We start from the raw sequence: 14136 nt of genomic DNA, 5'->3' as shown, positions 1-14136 counted from the left end.
GGGGCAGGAGCAAGCTGAGACAAGAGGTCTGCCAGGACAGGCAGGTTTGTGGATCTTGGGTACGAGGTAGAAACGGGAAGTGCGAGGTGTGGGAACTATAAGGTTGGTAGCAGTGGATGGGAGATCCCCTGAGCCAATAAAGTCGGTGATAGTGTGGGAGACAATGGCCTGGTGCTCCTTGGTGGGGTCACAATCGAGGGGTAAATAAGAGGAGGTATCCGCGAGTTGTCACTGTGCCTCGGCAAGGTAGAGGTCAGTGCGTCAGACTACAACAGCACCCACCTTATCGGCGGGTTTAATAGGTTAGGATTAGTGTGGAGGGAGTGGAGAGCTGAGCGTTCCGAAGGAGTGAGGTTGGAATTGGAACAAGGAGCGGTGAAGTTGAGACGGTTGATGTCCCGTCGGCAGTTAGCAATAAAGAGATCCAGAGCAGGCAGAAGACCAGAGCTGGGTGTCCATGAAGAGGAGGAGGGTTGAAGATAGGAGGAGGGACCACTGATCTCCCTCCTGGCACTTATTTGCAAGCGGAACAAGTGCTACACATGCCCTTACACTTCCTCCCTTACCACCACTCAGTCCCTAGACAGTCCTTCCAGGTGAGGCGACACTTCACCTGTGAGTCGGCTGGGGTGATATACCGCGCCCGGTGCTCCCGATGTGGCCTTCTATATATTGGCGAGACCCGACGCAGACTGGGAGATCGTTTCACTGAACACCTACGCTCTGTCCGCCAGAGAAAGCAGGATCTCCCAGTGGCCACACATTTTAATTCCACATCCCATTCCCATTCTGACATGTCTATCCACGGCCTCCTCTACTGTAAAGATGAAGCCACACTCAGGTTGGAGGAACAACACCTTGTATTCCATCTGGGTAGCCTCCAACCTGATGGCATGAACATTGACTTCTCTAACTTCCGCTAATGCCCCACCTCCCCCTCGTACCCCATCCATTATCTATTTATATACACACATTCTTTCTCTCTCTCTCTCCTTTTTCTCCCTCTGTCCTTCTCACTATACCCCTTGCCCATCCTTTGGATCTTCCCCCCTCCCCCTTTTCCTTCTCCCTGGGCCTCCTGTCCCATGATCCTCTCATATCCTTTTTGTCAATCAACTGTCCAGCTCTTGGCTCCATCCCTCCCCCTCCTGTCTTCTCCTATCATTTTGGATCTCCCCCTCCCCTCCCACTTTCAAATCTCTTACTAGCTCTTCTTTCAGTTAGTCCTGACGAAGGGTCTTGGCCTGAAACGTCGACTGTGCCTCTTCCTAGAGATGCTGCCTGGCCTGCTGCGTTCACCAGCAACTTCTATGTGTGTGCTTGAATTTCCAGCATCTGTAGAGTTCCTCGTGTTAGCAGAGGGGAAGAAGCTGTTTCTGAAACAGAGTGGGTCTTCAGGCTTCTGTCCCTGATGGCAGTAAAGAGAAGAGGGCATGTCCTGGATGCTGAGGGTCTTTAGTGGGAGATGCTGCCTGTTTGTGAAGATGTCTTCGATGGTGGGAAGGCTTGTACCCGTGATGGAAGCTAACAGAGTCTGCAACCCTTTGCAGCTTCTTGCGATCCTGTGCATTGAAGCCTCCGTATCAGGCTGTGATGTAACGTCAGCAAAGGAAGGCACTGTTCCAGAGTTGGAGGATATCTAAATGATGTACTCTTTTATGAATGTGGGAACCTGGCTTCAATGTTAGACAATGAAGCCAGGGGATGAGTACCAAGACACAAGTCCTCCATTATGCTGTTATTATTTCTAGACTCAACAGCACAGTGAATTCCTGTATGTGATTCTATTATATTACAATCAAGAAGGAAGCAAATCAACATTTTGAGTCCATGCCATCTTATCAGTGCCATTCACACTGACCCTGAAACTTGCTCTCTCCCACATACTCATCAACTATTTTATTCTTTTGAGACCTTCCAGAAAGTGAGATGACCTCATGATACCATGCAATTTTTCCGTGCTGGGATCGCTTTCAGATATTATCTTGGTTTTGCATTAATCTAGGAAAATAGGTTGGATATTGTAATATGTGTTCAAAACGTTTCAAATAGTTTCTGCCATGTCATTGTCCCCAGAGAGCCTAAAGTGAAAGATTTATACTTCTTATCAATTAATTGTTACATTTTTCTGGTTCTGTTGTCATTATTATAGGTCTCATTGCCAATTCAAGACTACTTCCTACTTGGAGTATTGTGCAGTCTTGTTCTGTATAATATGTGTGTGATCTCTATCCCTTTGCCACTCGCACTGTTTAAGAAGCTACTGAACATCAAGCCGACTTTGGAAGATGTGTTAGAAGTGGAGCGAAGTTTGCATAAGTAAGTCCTTACATCAAAGGGAGTTGTATATTGAAAAATGTTATGGTTGCCAGTTCACCATTTGGGTGCAATGTGGAAATTATTGATTTATATGCGGAAAAAAACGAGGAGCACAAATAGGAGTGAGACCAAATTGCACAAAGAAAGATACTGAGATCAATTCAGGTCTCAGGTCAGCTGCTAGTCATTTGAATGTCATTCGAAGAAATAAGGGAATGCTACATGTATATATTCTCTTTCACATCCATGTTTGAGTGATTTGAGAGCTTTACAATCAGTGTGATACACATCACCTGATATTCCCACATCCTCCATAAAAATGTAAAATTGTTATTTTTGGAGAATTGGGTGGTTCAAAGGGAAGAGGGAGGATAGTTGAGGGGGTGGCTGCAAGTGATTCTGAGCAGAAAGCCTGTGCAGGCTTGTCCAGATCTGTAGAGTACTATAAACTGCCAGCACATTCTGAAAAACTGTACCTTGGAGCTCCTCACTGCCTGACATAGAAGACAGATACACACATTAATATGGATGCCATTCATTTAGATTTCACTAAGTTATGCGGCAGTGTCTTTCTTGTCCCACATTATGTATTGTATATAAATCAGCCAGGGCCATGTGGTCTCTGCTACAAAATGGAATGGAAACTTTGACCAGTTTTATTGTCCCTGCAGTCAATAACAGAAAAGACTCCAGTTTAATTTAGTCCATTTTGATTTTTGTCCGCAATTATTCTCAATACAAATTTAAATAGCAACTGTGATGTTTCAGTGATTTTACAATTGATGTAATGAATTTAAGGGCTTTTCTTTCCTGATTGTTTCTAGAACCCTGCAAAGCATTTTAAACTGCGACAAGGTTGAAGATCTAGAATTGTACTGTACGGTGAGTACAAAACAATGTACTGCTGAGCTCTATCAGCAGCTTGCTTATCTGTCTTTCAGAACTCCTTTCTCTTACCTTAAGCTCTTACTTTTGATATCTGTATGCACATCTGTGTAAATTCCTCCCTTCTGGGACTCAGTGTCAATCTTTCATTTGATACTCTCCCACGTGTCCTTAGGAGCACTTTGCAACATTCAAGGCTGTTGGGACCGGTTTAAACTAATACGGCAGGGGTTTGGGAACCAGGCTGGCAGACTGATGATGAGCCAGCAGGTTTACATGTAGATGATGGGTATAATATGAATGTAAGGGATGACAAGCCAATAATTGGGTACAAATGCAGGCTGTGCAAAGAGTTAAGTTGTACCACAGAGGAAAATTCAAAAGGGTGACGAATGCAGGACAGAAGGTGCTATATCTAAATGCACATAGTATTTGAAGTAAGGTGGACGAACTCATGATGCAGTTGGAGATTGGTCAGTATGACATTGTGGACATCACTGAATCATAGCTGAAAGAAGCTCATAGTTGGGAGCTTAATATCAAAGGATATACTTCGTATCGATAGGACAGGAAGGAGATAGTGTGGCTCTGTTGGTAAGAGATGGAATTACATCTTTAGAAGGAGGTGACATAGGGTCAGAGAATATCAAATCTTTGTGGGTGGAGTTAAGAAATTGCAAGAGTGAAAAAAAACGTATGGAAATCATATATAGGTGTCCAAATACTTGCCAAGATGTGGGGTTGAGATTACAAAGGGAGCTGGAAAGAGCATGTATTAAGAGCAATGTCACAATTGTAATGGGGGGCTTCAATATGCAAGGTGTTGGGTCGCAAGAGAGGAAATTTGTTGAATGCCTACAAAATGGCTTTTTAGAGCAGCTTGTTCTTGAGCCTACTCAGGGAAAGGCTACCTTAGCTTGGGTGTTATGTAATAATCCTGATTTTATTAGGGAGATTAAGGTAAAGGAATCCTTAGGAGGCAATGATCATAATATGATTGAATTCATACTCCAATTTGAGAGGGAGAAGCATAAGTCAGATGTATCAGTATTGCAATCGAATAAAGAGAATTACAGAGGAATGAGGGAGGAGCTTGCCCAGGGTCTTGGGAGTCCCAGTGCAGGACTCCAAGTAGGTTAGTTTATAGGTTGAGTCTGTGGTAAAGAAGGCAATTGCAAAGTTGACATTCATTTCAAGGGGAATAGAATATAAAAACAAGGAGACAATGCTGAGGCTTTAGAAGACAATAGTCAGGCCATACCTGGAATATTGTCAACTGCCCCTAAATCCCCATATGTTGATCCTCTTTCATTCCCAGAATCATCCTCGGAAACTCCTTTGGACTTTCTCCAATGACAGCACATGCTTTCTGAGATATGGGGCCCAAAACTTTTGACATACTCCAGGGGCAGCCTGAATAGTGTCTTATAAAGCCTCAACATTATCTCCTTGTTTTTTATATTCTACTCCTCTTGAAATGAATCCCTTCTACCATATCTGCCTTCTTTGGTTACTGACATGTCTGCCACTGTGCACAGCTTCTCCTTATTTAATCTCTCCCTGGTATAATTCCTCACGCCTTCTTTAAAATTTGTTTCCTTACTGAAATGGACCACCATGCTCCGGCTGCAGCACAGTTGGTGTTTGTGAGTATATATCACCAAGTATTTCTGTTTCTGAATATTCTTTAAATTTAGTCATCTTAACATTTTTGGAATTACTAATTATTAGCTGAATATTAAGTAACATTAGGAATTAGAACTGCTCATAACCAACTCTTTTTCTGTAGATGCCTTGGGAAGGACGGGATGTTGATGTCATTCCAAATGGCAGAAACCAACCTTTGACCAACAAGAACAGGTGAGCTATATAACAGCAATTGAGCTACAACCAGGACATTTCTTTTTAGAGCCTTAGAACTGACAATATTTCCTCCACAAATTCATCCCATTCTCAGCTCCATGGAATCTCTACTGGCTCCATCCCATGGCTCATATTCTGCTGAGTTATATAACAGCAACACAACAGTCTAAGCTTTCTTTATCCACATTAAGCTGTTCCTGCTGGCACCTGGTTTGTTTCCATTGTTCTACTCAAGGTAAACCTCAGCCAAGGCTGTACTGACCTGGCCAATTCGTACTGATGTTCACCCTTCACCCTTCTGCCTGCTGAACTGCATTGGCTCCCCATCAAAAAAAAAAGATCCTCACTTTCAAAACCCTGGTGGCCTGGCCAGCTTATCTTGCCTCTGTCTTGCCCTCTATCCCAGAAAAATCTATTTTTGATACCAACATCCAAATTTTTCATCCTCTGAATAAATTCCACCTTGAGTAGCTCAGTGTCAATCTTTCATTCAATAGACTCTCAGAATGTCCCTGGGAGCACTTTACAATATTCAAGGTGTAACATAAATGAACATGTTTGTCATTCATCTCTCTTCCCTTCCAAAACAGGCAGGGGATGTCCCAAAACATCGGTTGTACTTCTTCCTATAGGTGCTGCCTGGCCTGCTGCGTTCCACCAGCATTTTGTGTGTGCGTTGCTGGTGTTTTCTTGCTGCTTATTTGCATTGTAGTGCATTGGAAAAGTTAATGGACCAGCAGGTTCAATTCCAACCATACCAGTTGAGAGATTTAAAATGAAATAATTCAATCTGGAATGAATACTAGTTTTAGGAGTGGTTGTAACAAAAGTACTGGATTGACGTTGATTAATATGATCGGCAAGAGATTTAAAAAGACATCAGGAGCAGCTTCTTCACTCATACTGTAGGATGATGTGTATTTGGAATGAGCTGCCAGAAATGGTGGTTGACCCAGGCACATTAGCAATTTGTAGAAACCATCTAGATAAGTGCTTAGAGAGGAGAGGTTTAGAGGGCTCTCGGTCAGATGTGGGCAATGGGATTAACTTGCTGGGCAGCACAGCATGGACGAGTTGGATTAAAAAGCCTGTTTCAATGCTATATGACTCTATATAAAACCCCATCTGGTTTGCTTATGTCCTACAGGAAAGGATATCTGCCTTCTTCACCCATGGTAGTCTATATGTAATGACATACCTACTGGTGTGCCAAGTGCTTAATTGCCTCATCAATTCAGAACCGTTTAGGGATAGATGTAAAAATGCTGGCAATTCTCATGATTCCTACATCAATAATTGACTAAAGTAAAATATTCTATTTCATTGAGCATTGTTATTGCATTTTAAATTTTGTTTTCTCTTCATAATCAAAGGGAGAAATTTGTAGAAGCCTGCTTGAATTATATATTCAAAACTTCAATCAAGAAACCCTTTGACGAATTTAGAAGAGGATTCTACCACGTTTTGGATGAAAAATTGATAAAATTATTCCAACCTGAAGAGCTGAAGGACATGTTGATTGGAAGCATTGAATATGACTGGCAAATACTGGAAGAGGTTTGAAAATTCTACCTTGCTTTTCAAGAGCATTTAGCATAGGGAAAACTGACAGACAATTTGTATACATCAGGCTCCCACAAAGAGCTCTGAGATAACAATGCTGTATTTAGCATAGAAAGACCTCTCGTTGGCAGTGTGCTTAGTGATCATCTTACATATGAAGGGTGGTCTTCAGTATTGTGTTATTCTATAAACAGATAATCAATTACACCAACTAAGAGAATTAATGTTGCAAGCATCTGAAATGAAACATAAAAGATCTATTTCCTTTATATCATCATCATCAAATGCTGTGTCATATAACACAGGCGATCATGATCTTCTGTCATGACCATGATTGCTCTTGATAAATTTTTCTACACAAGTGCTTTGCCATTGCCACCTTTTGGGCAGTGTCTTCATGAGATGGGTGACTTCAGCCACTATCAATGCTCCTCAGAGATTGCCTGATGTCAGAGGTCGCATAACCAGGACTTGTGATATGTACCAGCTGCTCATACGACCATGCAACACCTGCTCGCATGGCTTCACTTGACCCTGATTGGGGGAGGAGGGGCTAAGTAGGTGCTACACCTTTCCCAAGGGCAACCTGCAGGCTAGTGGAGAGAAGGAGCACTTTGGTAGAGACATATCTCTGCCCCACCAGCCTCTTCTTTTTTAATAGCCTTTGTTATTTCACCTTTGGTACATCTCAGAACAATTTACAACTGTTGAAATATTTTTATAGGATTGTCACCATTGGAATTTTGTAAGTGTCACAACAAACCCCCACAAAGTGACAGTGTAAGTAATAACCAGAAAATGAATTTTAGTTATGTTGAGCAAGGAACCTGTATTGGCCAAAAGATATTATCTTAAGGGTAAATTATCTGCCTTTCTTTGCACTGTGCTGAATGATCTTTTGTGCTCACTTGGGAGATCAGAAGAGGCCTCGATTTATCATCTCATCCCACAGCGACCCCTAACCTCAGTAACGCTTTTGGGTGTCAGGTCTCAATCTTGGTGCTTGACTCTCTTAATTCTATGGCTCAGTGTATAATATCCATCTACTGAGTCATTGCCAACATGGACAGATCCTGACGTGCCTGTTTGTAGTTCCACCATCTCCGTTGACAGCACAGTCCAGATACCAATCGCTCTTTGTTCAAAAGAACTCCTCTCAAAGCTCATTCCCCTCACCTTAATCCAATGCCCTTTTGTTTTTGATACCTCCGTCCAGATTTTTGATAACCTGAATAAATGTTGCTCAATGTCAACCTTTTGTTTGATACTCCCCACAAAGTCCTTAGGAGCACCTTACAACATTCAAGGCAGAGCATAACTGGATGTTTTTGTCATTCGTCCTTCTCCCCTGTACTCTTCCGTAAACACTAATGCTATTTTCCAAACAGAATACCAGCTATAAGGGAACCTATCACAGAACACACCCAACCATCAAGATATTCTGGGAGGTTTTTCATCAGATGGTTCTTGATGAGAAAAAACTCTTTCTATGTAAGTACATCATTGAGCTCTTAAATAGTACAAAGCAGGGTAAAAAGTTGATAGCAGGATTCTTTGCAGTGTGGAGGAATAGGGAACTTCAGGTCCAAGTACTGTACTTAGATCCATTAAAGTTTCAGAACATGTTGATAGTGTGGCTAAGAAAGCATACTCACTAATCTGGAGTTGGTTTATATAGACCAGCACAACATAGTGGGCCAAAAGGGCTGTACGTTGCTGTACTGTTCCACGTTTCAGATCTCCAAATTAAGGTGAGATCAAGTATTTCCAATAGGCTGTATGCTTCCATTGTGATCTTGTCACCCAGGATTGGTCTACTATTCCGGTACAAAAGTCCATAATGATCTTTTTTTCCAATTGTTCAGTCCAGGTTAAATACATGTGGTTTTAGGAAACAGATTATCCACAGAGAAGCCAATTGCTTTCATGGGGAAACCCAGAACAAAGTGATTGATTCAGAAAAGTAAACCAAGACTATATCAGTGAGGAATGACCAGCACTCTGTCCATTCAAACAGAAAGACTAATGCACATATCTCACACCCCCTTAAATATGGTCCTTACAATAAATGACGTTTCTAAAAGTGCAGTCACATGCAGTAGTCATATGATGTGCAGTAAGATGCCGCAAATAATAATGCCATAAAAATTAGGTAGTATGTTTCAATAAGGTTCTTCCAATCGCCAACATGGTGGGGAAACTTTTGACCTGATATGAGAGCTAATTTCTTAATGCGATAATAAGTAATCAATAACTGCTGTGAACTTGCAAGTAAGCAGTGAGAGCTAATAATTACAAATAAAGTAACAAACCATATCAGGAAGAACATAACAGTGTTCATTTAAAGGCTAATTAGTAGACAATAAAAGCTTAGATTTTTGCTGAAATTTGCATGCAATGAATGAATATCCTTTTTAATAATTGGCATTTATTGCTCATCCTGATTGTCTGGAAAGGGTGGTGTGAGCTGCCTTTCCTCCTTGTTATTGTGGAAGGTGCTTCAGGATTTAGGCAGAGTGACAATGAAAGATGGGAGCTTAAACAAACTCACTCAGGCAATCAAATTAATTGTTGACCCCCATATAGACTGATGAGGCCAATCTGTCACCTTTGCAAGCCCCCAAACCAAGGTGACATCGGTGCCCAATTTATTCCTTTCAAGTCCGCAAATTATTTGCTTCAATTTTCAATTAGTCCTTTGTCACAGGGAGTTTCACTTTGATGGGTAAGAGCTCCAAAATTATCAGCACTTGGAAAGCATCTTTGACTCTATTATTTTGAAGACTGGCAAACAGAGTCTCTGTGTTAAAATAGTTAATGTGAATTGTGTCCAAAAGTTAATCATGCTTGTTTAAAACAAAGATTTTTCTCAGGGATTTATAGGCTCACACTCTGTTATTTAAAGGGTGCATTGAAAAGGATCTATCATTTCTCAGATCCTTCTGGACGGAGCTTTTGGTTATTGATGTTCAATCCAGAATTAAGTTGCAGGGTTAAAGCTGCTGCCTCACAGTTTTAGTGACTGTCCATTCCCAATCTCTGTACTGTCACTGTGGAACTTCTCACAGCAACCTCTTGGGATTCCTCTGGGTTGAATCATGGAATACCACGACACAGAAACAGGCCTTTTGACCCAACTCATCCATACCAACCAAGTAGCCCCTCTAAGTTAGTCTCATTTGCCGGCATTTAACATCATAAGGACATTGGTTGTTTGGTTAATTGGTTACTGGGAATTGACCCCAGTGTGAAGGTGAATCCAGAGAGAGCTGTCAGGAATGTGAGGGAAACACGGCAGAATTAGTGTAGTGCAGACTCATTGAGATAAAGAGTCTGATTCTGCGCCAAATCTCCTTGACACTTCTTCCTGCCTGCAGTTCTTAGGGCAAAGAGGGAATTTGATGGAGGTACATAAAATCATGAAGTGTTTGGATAGGGAAAACGAGTAAATACTTTTATAATGTGATAACATTAAAAAGTGCTTGGCAGAAGAAGCTAAAGGCGCATGAGTTAAAAAAGAACTTGCATCACAATTCAGAATTCACCTCCAGATAGGAGAGTGGAAATAAATATTAAAGGAAATCCCTAAACACTTGGAAGTAGAAAAAATATTGCATTGAGGAAGGAGTCGAGGAGTAGGGCAAATCTTTGATTGTGATGTGGCAGCCATTTTGTTTTCTTAAATTTCTTGCCTGTTATTTTCAAATATTGTCCTGATAGAAGGCTCACACGTGGAATACAATTTTTCAGATCATGCAACATAACTTCTACATGTACCTTTTTCAGCATTTGTCACAGGATCTCCTCAAATTCCAGTGATGGGATTGAAGTGCATAGAGATAATTATTTCCTCATGTGAGTTGACTGAAAATGATTATCCAGAGGCAATGAATTGCTATAACACCCTGTATCTTCCAGAGTACACCAGTTCAGAATCTCTTCGAACAAAACTGGTGGCAGCTATCAATACATTTCCAAAAGCATGAAGCTCATCAGCAAAGGAAATTTCACCTTTTAATGGAACAGATGGATCTGGCCTGGATAAACTAAAGCAGGTCATCCTTGTTTCCAGGTGAAACAAGCTAACTGTCAAAAATTTTATTCAGCTCTCCAACATTATAGGTGCAGCTGAACTTCCTGACGTCCTCCTCGTTTTTTCCAGTTCATTTTTGTGATGTGTAAAAAAAACAGCTGGATGAAAAATTAAAAGATGAAGATTTTCTATTCTTTTGTATTTTGCAAACTGTGTTTCAATGGAAAAGAATTTGAAATTAATGTAAAATTCCCTCTGTCTCCAATCCATAACGATACAGTATGAAGATATTTGGTCCATCGTGTCTGTAGCTGGACGCTGAAGACAATTCCATTTGTCCCATTATCCCTCATTTCCCTGTACCCCTAGAGCTTATCCTCTCTCACACATGGTCACTCCATTGACTCTTTATGTCATTAACATACAGTAAGTTACTGTAGCTAATTTACCTATTAGTGTATCATCGAGATATAGATCAAAATTACCACAGGCTAAATAAAATTATGTGAAATTTGTTCTTTTATGGGAGGATTGCAGCGCAGAGGCGTAAAATTATAATAAATTACAAAACTAAATTGAGCAAAAGGGAGAAATAATGAAGTGGTGGTCATGGATTGATGGACTGTTCAGGAATCTGATGGCAGAAGAAAGAAGCTGTTTCTGAATCATTGACTATGATTCCCAGGCCTCTGTACCTCCTACCTAATGGTAGTATTGAGAAGAGGCTACTTCCCAGATGCTGAGGGTCCTTAGTGGTGGATGCAGCCTTTCTGAAGCACCATCTCTTGAAGATCTGGGTGAAAGCCACTACATTTATGTACCGTATTAAAGAAATTGTGGTACTGCCTTACCTTCGAATATTCAGCTGGAGATTCCAGAGATCTCTGCTACTGAGACCTGCTAATCCATAGAGAGAGACTCTTAATAAATACACCAATGAAAGAAATAATAGCAATCACCAGTATCAGAACACAAAATAATGTACATACTTCATAGGCCAGGCAGCATGCATGGCGAGAGAAACAGTTACTATTTCAGGTTGGTAAGCTTTTTTAAAGACCTGAGAAAATTAATTAAAAGCTGCAAGTTTATATTCAAATGAAGGGAGTGGGTTTCCACATCTACTCTGTCTAGGCCTTTCACTTTTTGGTTTATTTCTTTACCGTAAGTTTAATGCCTTTCTATTGCACCTGGTCATCATGTAGCAAGAGCTGAGGCTGGCTGAGTAGTTAAAGAGAATTTCAGATTGCATTAGGATATCAATCTGTCAAATATTAATAGATAAGCGAACTATAGACTTCGCTATAAAAACAAACTGTACAATAATGACTAATTTGTTTTTATAGTGATGTGCACAATCCAGCATTCCAGTGTGATCTCTCTACTTCAAAGTAATGTGATCTTTTGTGCTGCCTTATGGAGGCAGGTAGGATCTCCATGTACCTCATTCCAAAAGATAGCCCTTCTAGCAGCGAAGCAAGCCTTCTGCACTACAATAAAGTGGCAGCCTAATTTGAGCTCATTCGGAATTTGAACCCATGACCTTTTGACCCAGAAGCAAGTGTGTGGCAACTGCACCACTTCCATGACTCATTTCCTTTGCAGTGTCACAGCTTGGTTTCCATTTCTAGAGAAACATTATTACTGGAGTTCTGTCAGAATGATGAAAGGAAACTGAAAGTGAATCTGAAAGTTAGAACAAAAACACTGGGTGGAATCAGAAAGAGAGCTTTAACAGAACAGATCACGTATGAAGAGGAAACACTACATTTTAAGGAAATCAATACGTAGCTCTATGACTCAAGATTTATGAATCAGCAGTAACCAGCTTTGTTTATAATAGCTGAAACTATCAGTGTTCTTACATCTGCAGATTTTTACAGTGCAGAAGGAGGATGTTCAGCTTGCTGCGTGTATATCAGCTGTGTCATAGTTATCTGTTCATTCCCACTTCCTTGTCCTTGCCCCATAGCCCAGTAGTTTGTTTTTGAGTATATAATTTAATCCTTTTTGTGAATTAGCGTTGAACCTGCTTTCAGAGAACACATCACAGATCAGAACAGTTCTCTGTGAAGATCGTTTGGTTACATTCTCCTTTTTTCACCAATTTTCTAAAATCTGTGGCCCTCATTTCTCAGCTGGAAAGCATTCCTGTTTATATAAACCTATTAAGTTTACCCTTCCAGCAATGAAGTGAACTGATTAGGTCAGGCCGCCTCTATGGAGGCAAAGGGATGTGCTGATATTTCAGGACTTGGGGATAGGAAGTGGAAAGGGCCAGTATATTGCTCAAGTTTATTGTCATTCAACAGTATAAATGTATATTATCAACTGAGACACTGTTCCCTGCATCTCTGTTTTAAATGGATGCCCCTCTATCCTGAGGCTGTGCCCTCTTGTCCTCGACTCCCCCACCATGGGAAACATCCTTTCCACATCTACTCTGTCTAGGCCTTTCAAGAGTCGAAAGGTTTTAATGAGATCCCACCTTCCCCCCCCCCCACCCTTCTAAATTCCAGTGAGTACAGATCCAGAGCTATCAAATATTGCACATATGATAACCCTTTCATTCCTGGAATCATCCTTGTGAACCTCCTCTGAACCCTCTCCAATGCCTGCACAACATTTCTTTGATGAGGAGCCCAAAACTGTTCCCAAAACTCGAGATGAGGTCTCACCAGTGCCTTATAAAGCCTTGGCATCACTTCCCTGCTCTTGTATCGAATTTTATTTCCCCTCTTGTGCATGACCATGCATTTTCTAACATTGTATTTCATTTGCCACTTTCTTGCCCATTCCCCTAACCTGTCCTTCTGTGGCCCACCTGTTTCCTCAACACTACCTACCCCTCTGCCAATATACAATGCAAGCTAAAGAGTAACAGTAAATGCTACCTGTGCTTCATACATGATGAGACCTGGGTGATAGCAGGGAGTTCAGTAGTCTTATGGCCTGATTTTCGAGTTTGTTGATGAAATATGTGGAGCATGTTGTGAAAATCTAGAATTGTGTTATGGCTGAGAACTTGTTCAATCATTACAGATGATGAAAAATTATTTTATATTGCATAGTAAAAAAAGGTTAATGTAGTCCAAGTGATAATACTTTTGAATTACAATGAGAATGGTGTGCAGGATTAATAATGTAATGGTTAAATTGTCAATGCATACAAAATTATCAACAGGCTTGGATTATTATCCAGAGATGTGAATTCAATACTCAGCATGGAAACTGAGAATATAAATTAAATAAATTGAATTAAACTCTATTTGTGTATACTGTATATTTTTTAAATAATCTCAGCATGACGGTGGTAAAAAACCAGACTGTCAGAAAAACACAATCGGTTCATTAATGTACATGTAGGAAAAAAATATATAGCACTGTTAACACATAACTGGGTAAGCACACACCTTGGCCATCAATAGTAGTACCATCTCTGAAACACACTATCAACATGCTGGGCATCACCA

General features: G+C 40.8%; 1 protein-coding gene across 1 annotated transcript in view; it reads left to right on the top strand.

Annotated features, from left to right (window-relative positions):
- The window catches only part of LOC134345720 (probable E3 ubiquitin-protein ligase HERC4), a 58584-nt gene extending 47068 nt beyond the window's left edge, over nucleotides 1-11516 (top strand). The window contains exons 18-23 of the mRNA XM_063046839.1: nucleotides 2153-2319; nucleotides 3144-3201; nucleotides 4994-5064; nucleotides 6441-6624; nucleotides 8019-8121; nucleotides 10417-11516. Of these exons, the coding sequence (XP_062902909.1) occupies nucleotides 2153-2319; nucleotides 3144-3201; nucleotides 4994-5064; nucleotides 6441-6624; nucleotides 8019-8121; nucleotides 10417-10616 (783 nt within the window). The 3' untranslated portion in view covers nucleotides 10617-11516. The remainder of the gene's footprint in view (nucleotides 1-2152; nucleotides 2320-3143; nucleotides 3202-4993; nucleotides 5065-6440; nucleotides 6625-8018; nucleotides 8122-10416) is intronic.
- The last annotated feature ends 2620 nt before the right edge of the window (nucleotides 11517-14136 follow it).

This window comes from Mobula hypostoma, chromosome 4 (genome assembly GCF_963921235.1).
Source record: "Mobula hypostoma chromosome 4, sMobHyp1.1, whole genome shotgun sequence".
Taxonomy (NCBI): domain Eukaryota; kingdom Metazoa; phylum Chordata; class Chondrichthyes; order Myliobatiformes; family Myliobatidae; genus Mobula; species Mobula hypostoma.
Note: the sequence above shows the minus strand (reverse complement) of the source record. Positions and strands in the feature narration are given on the sequence as shown.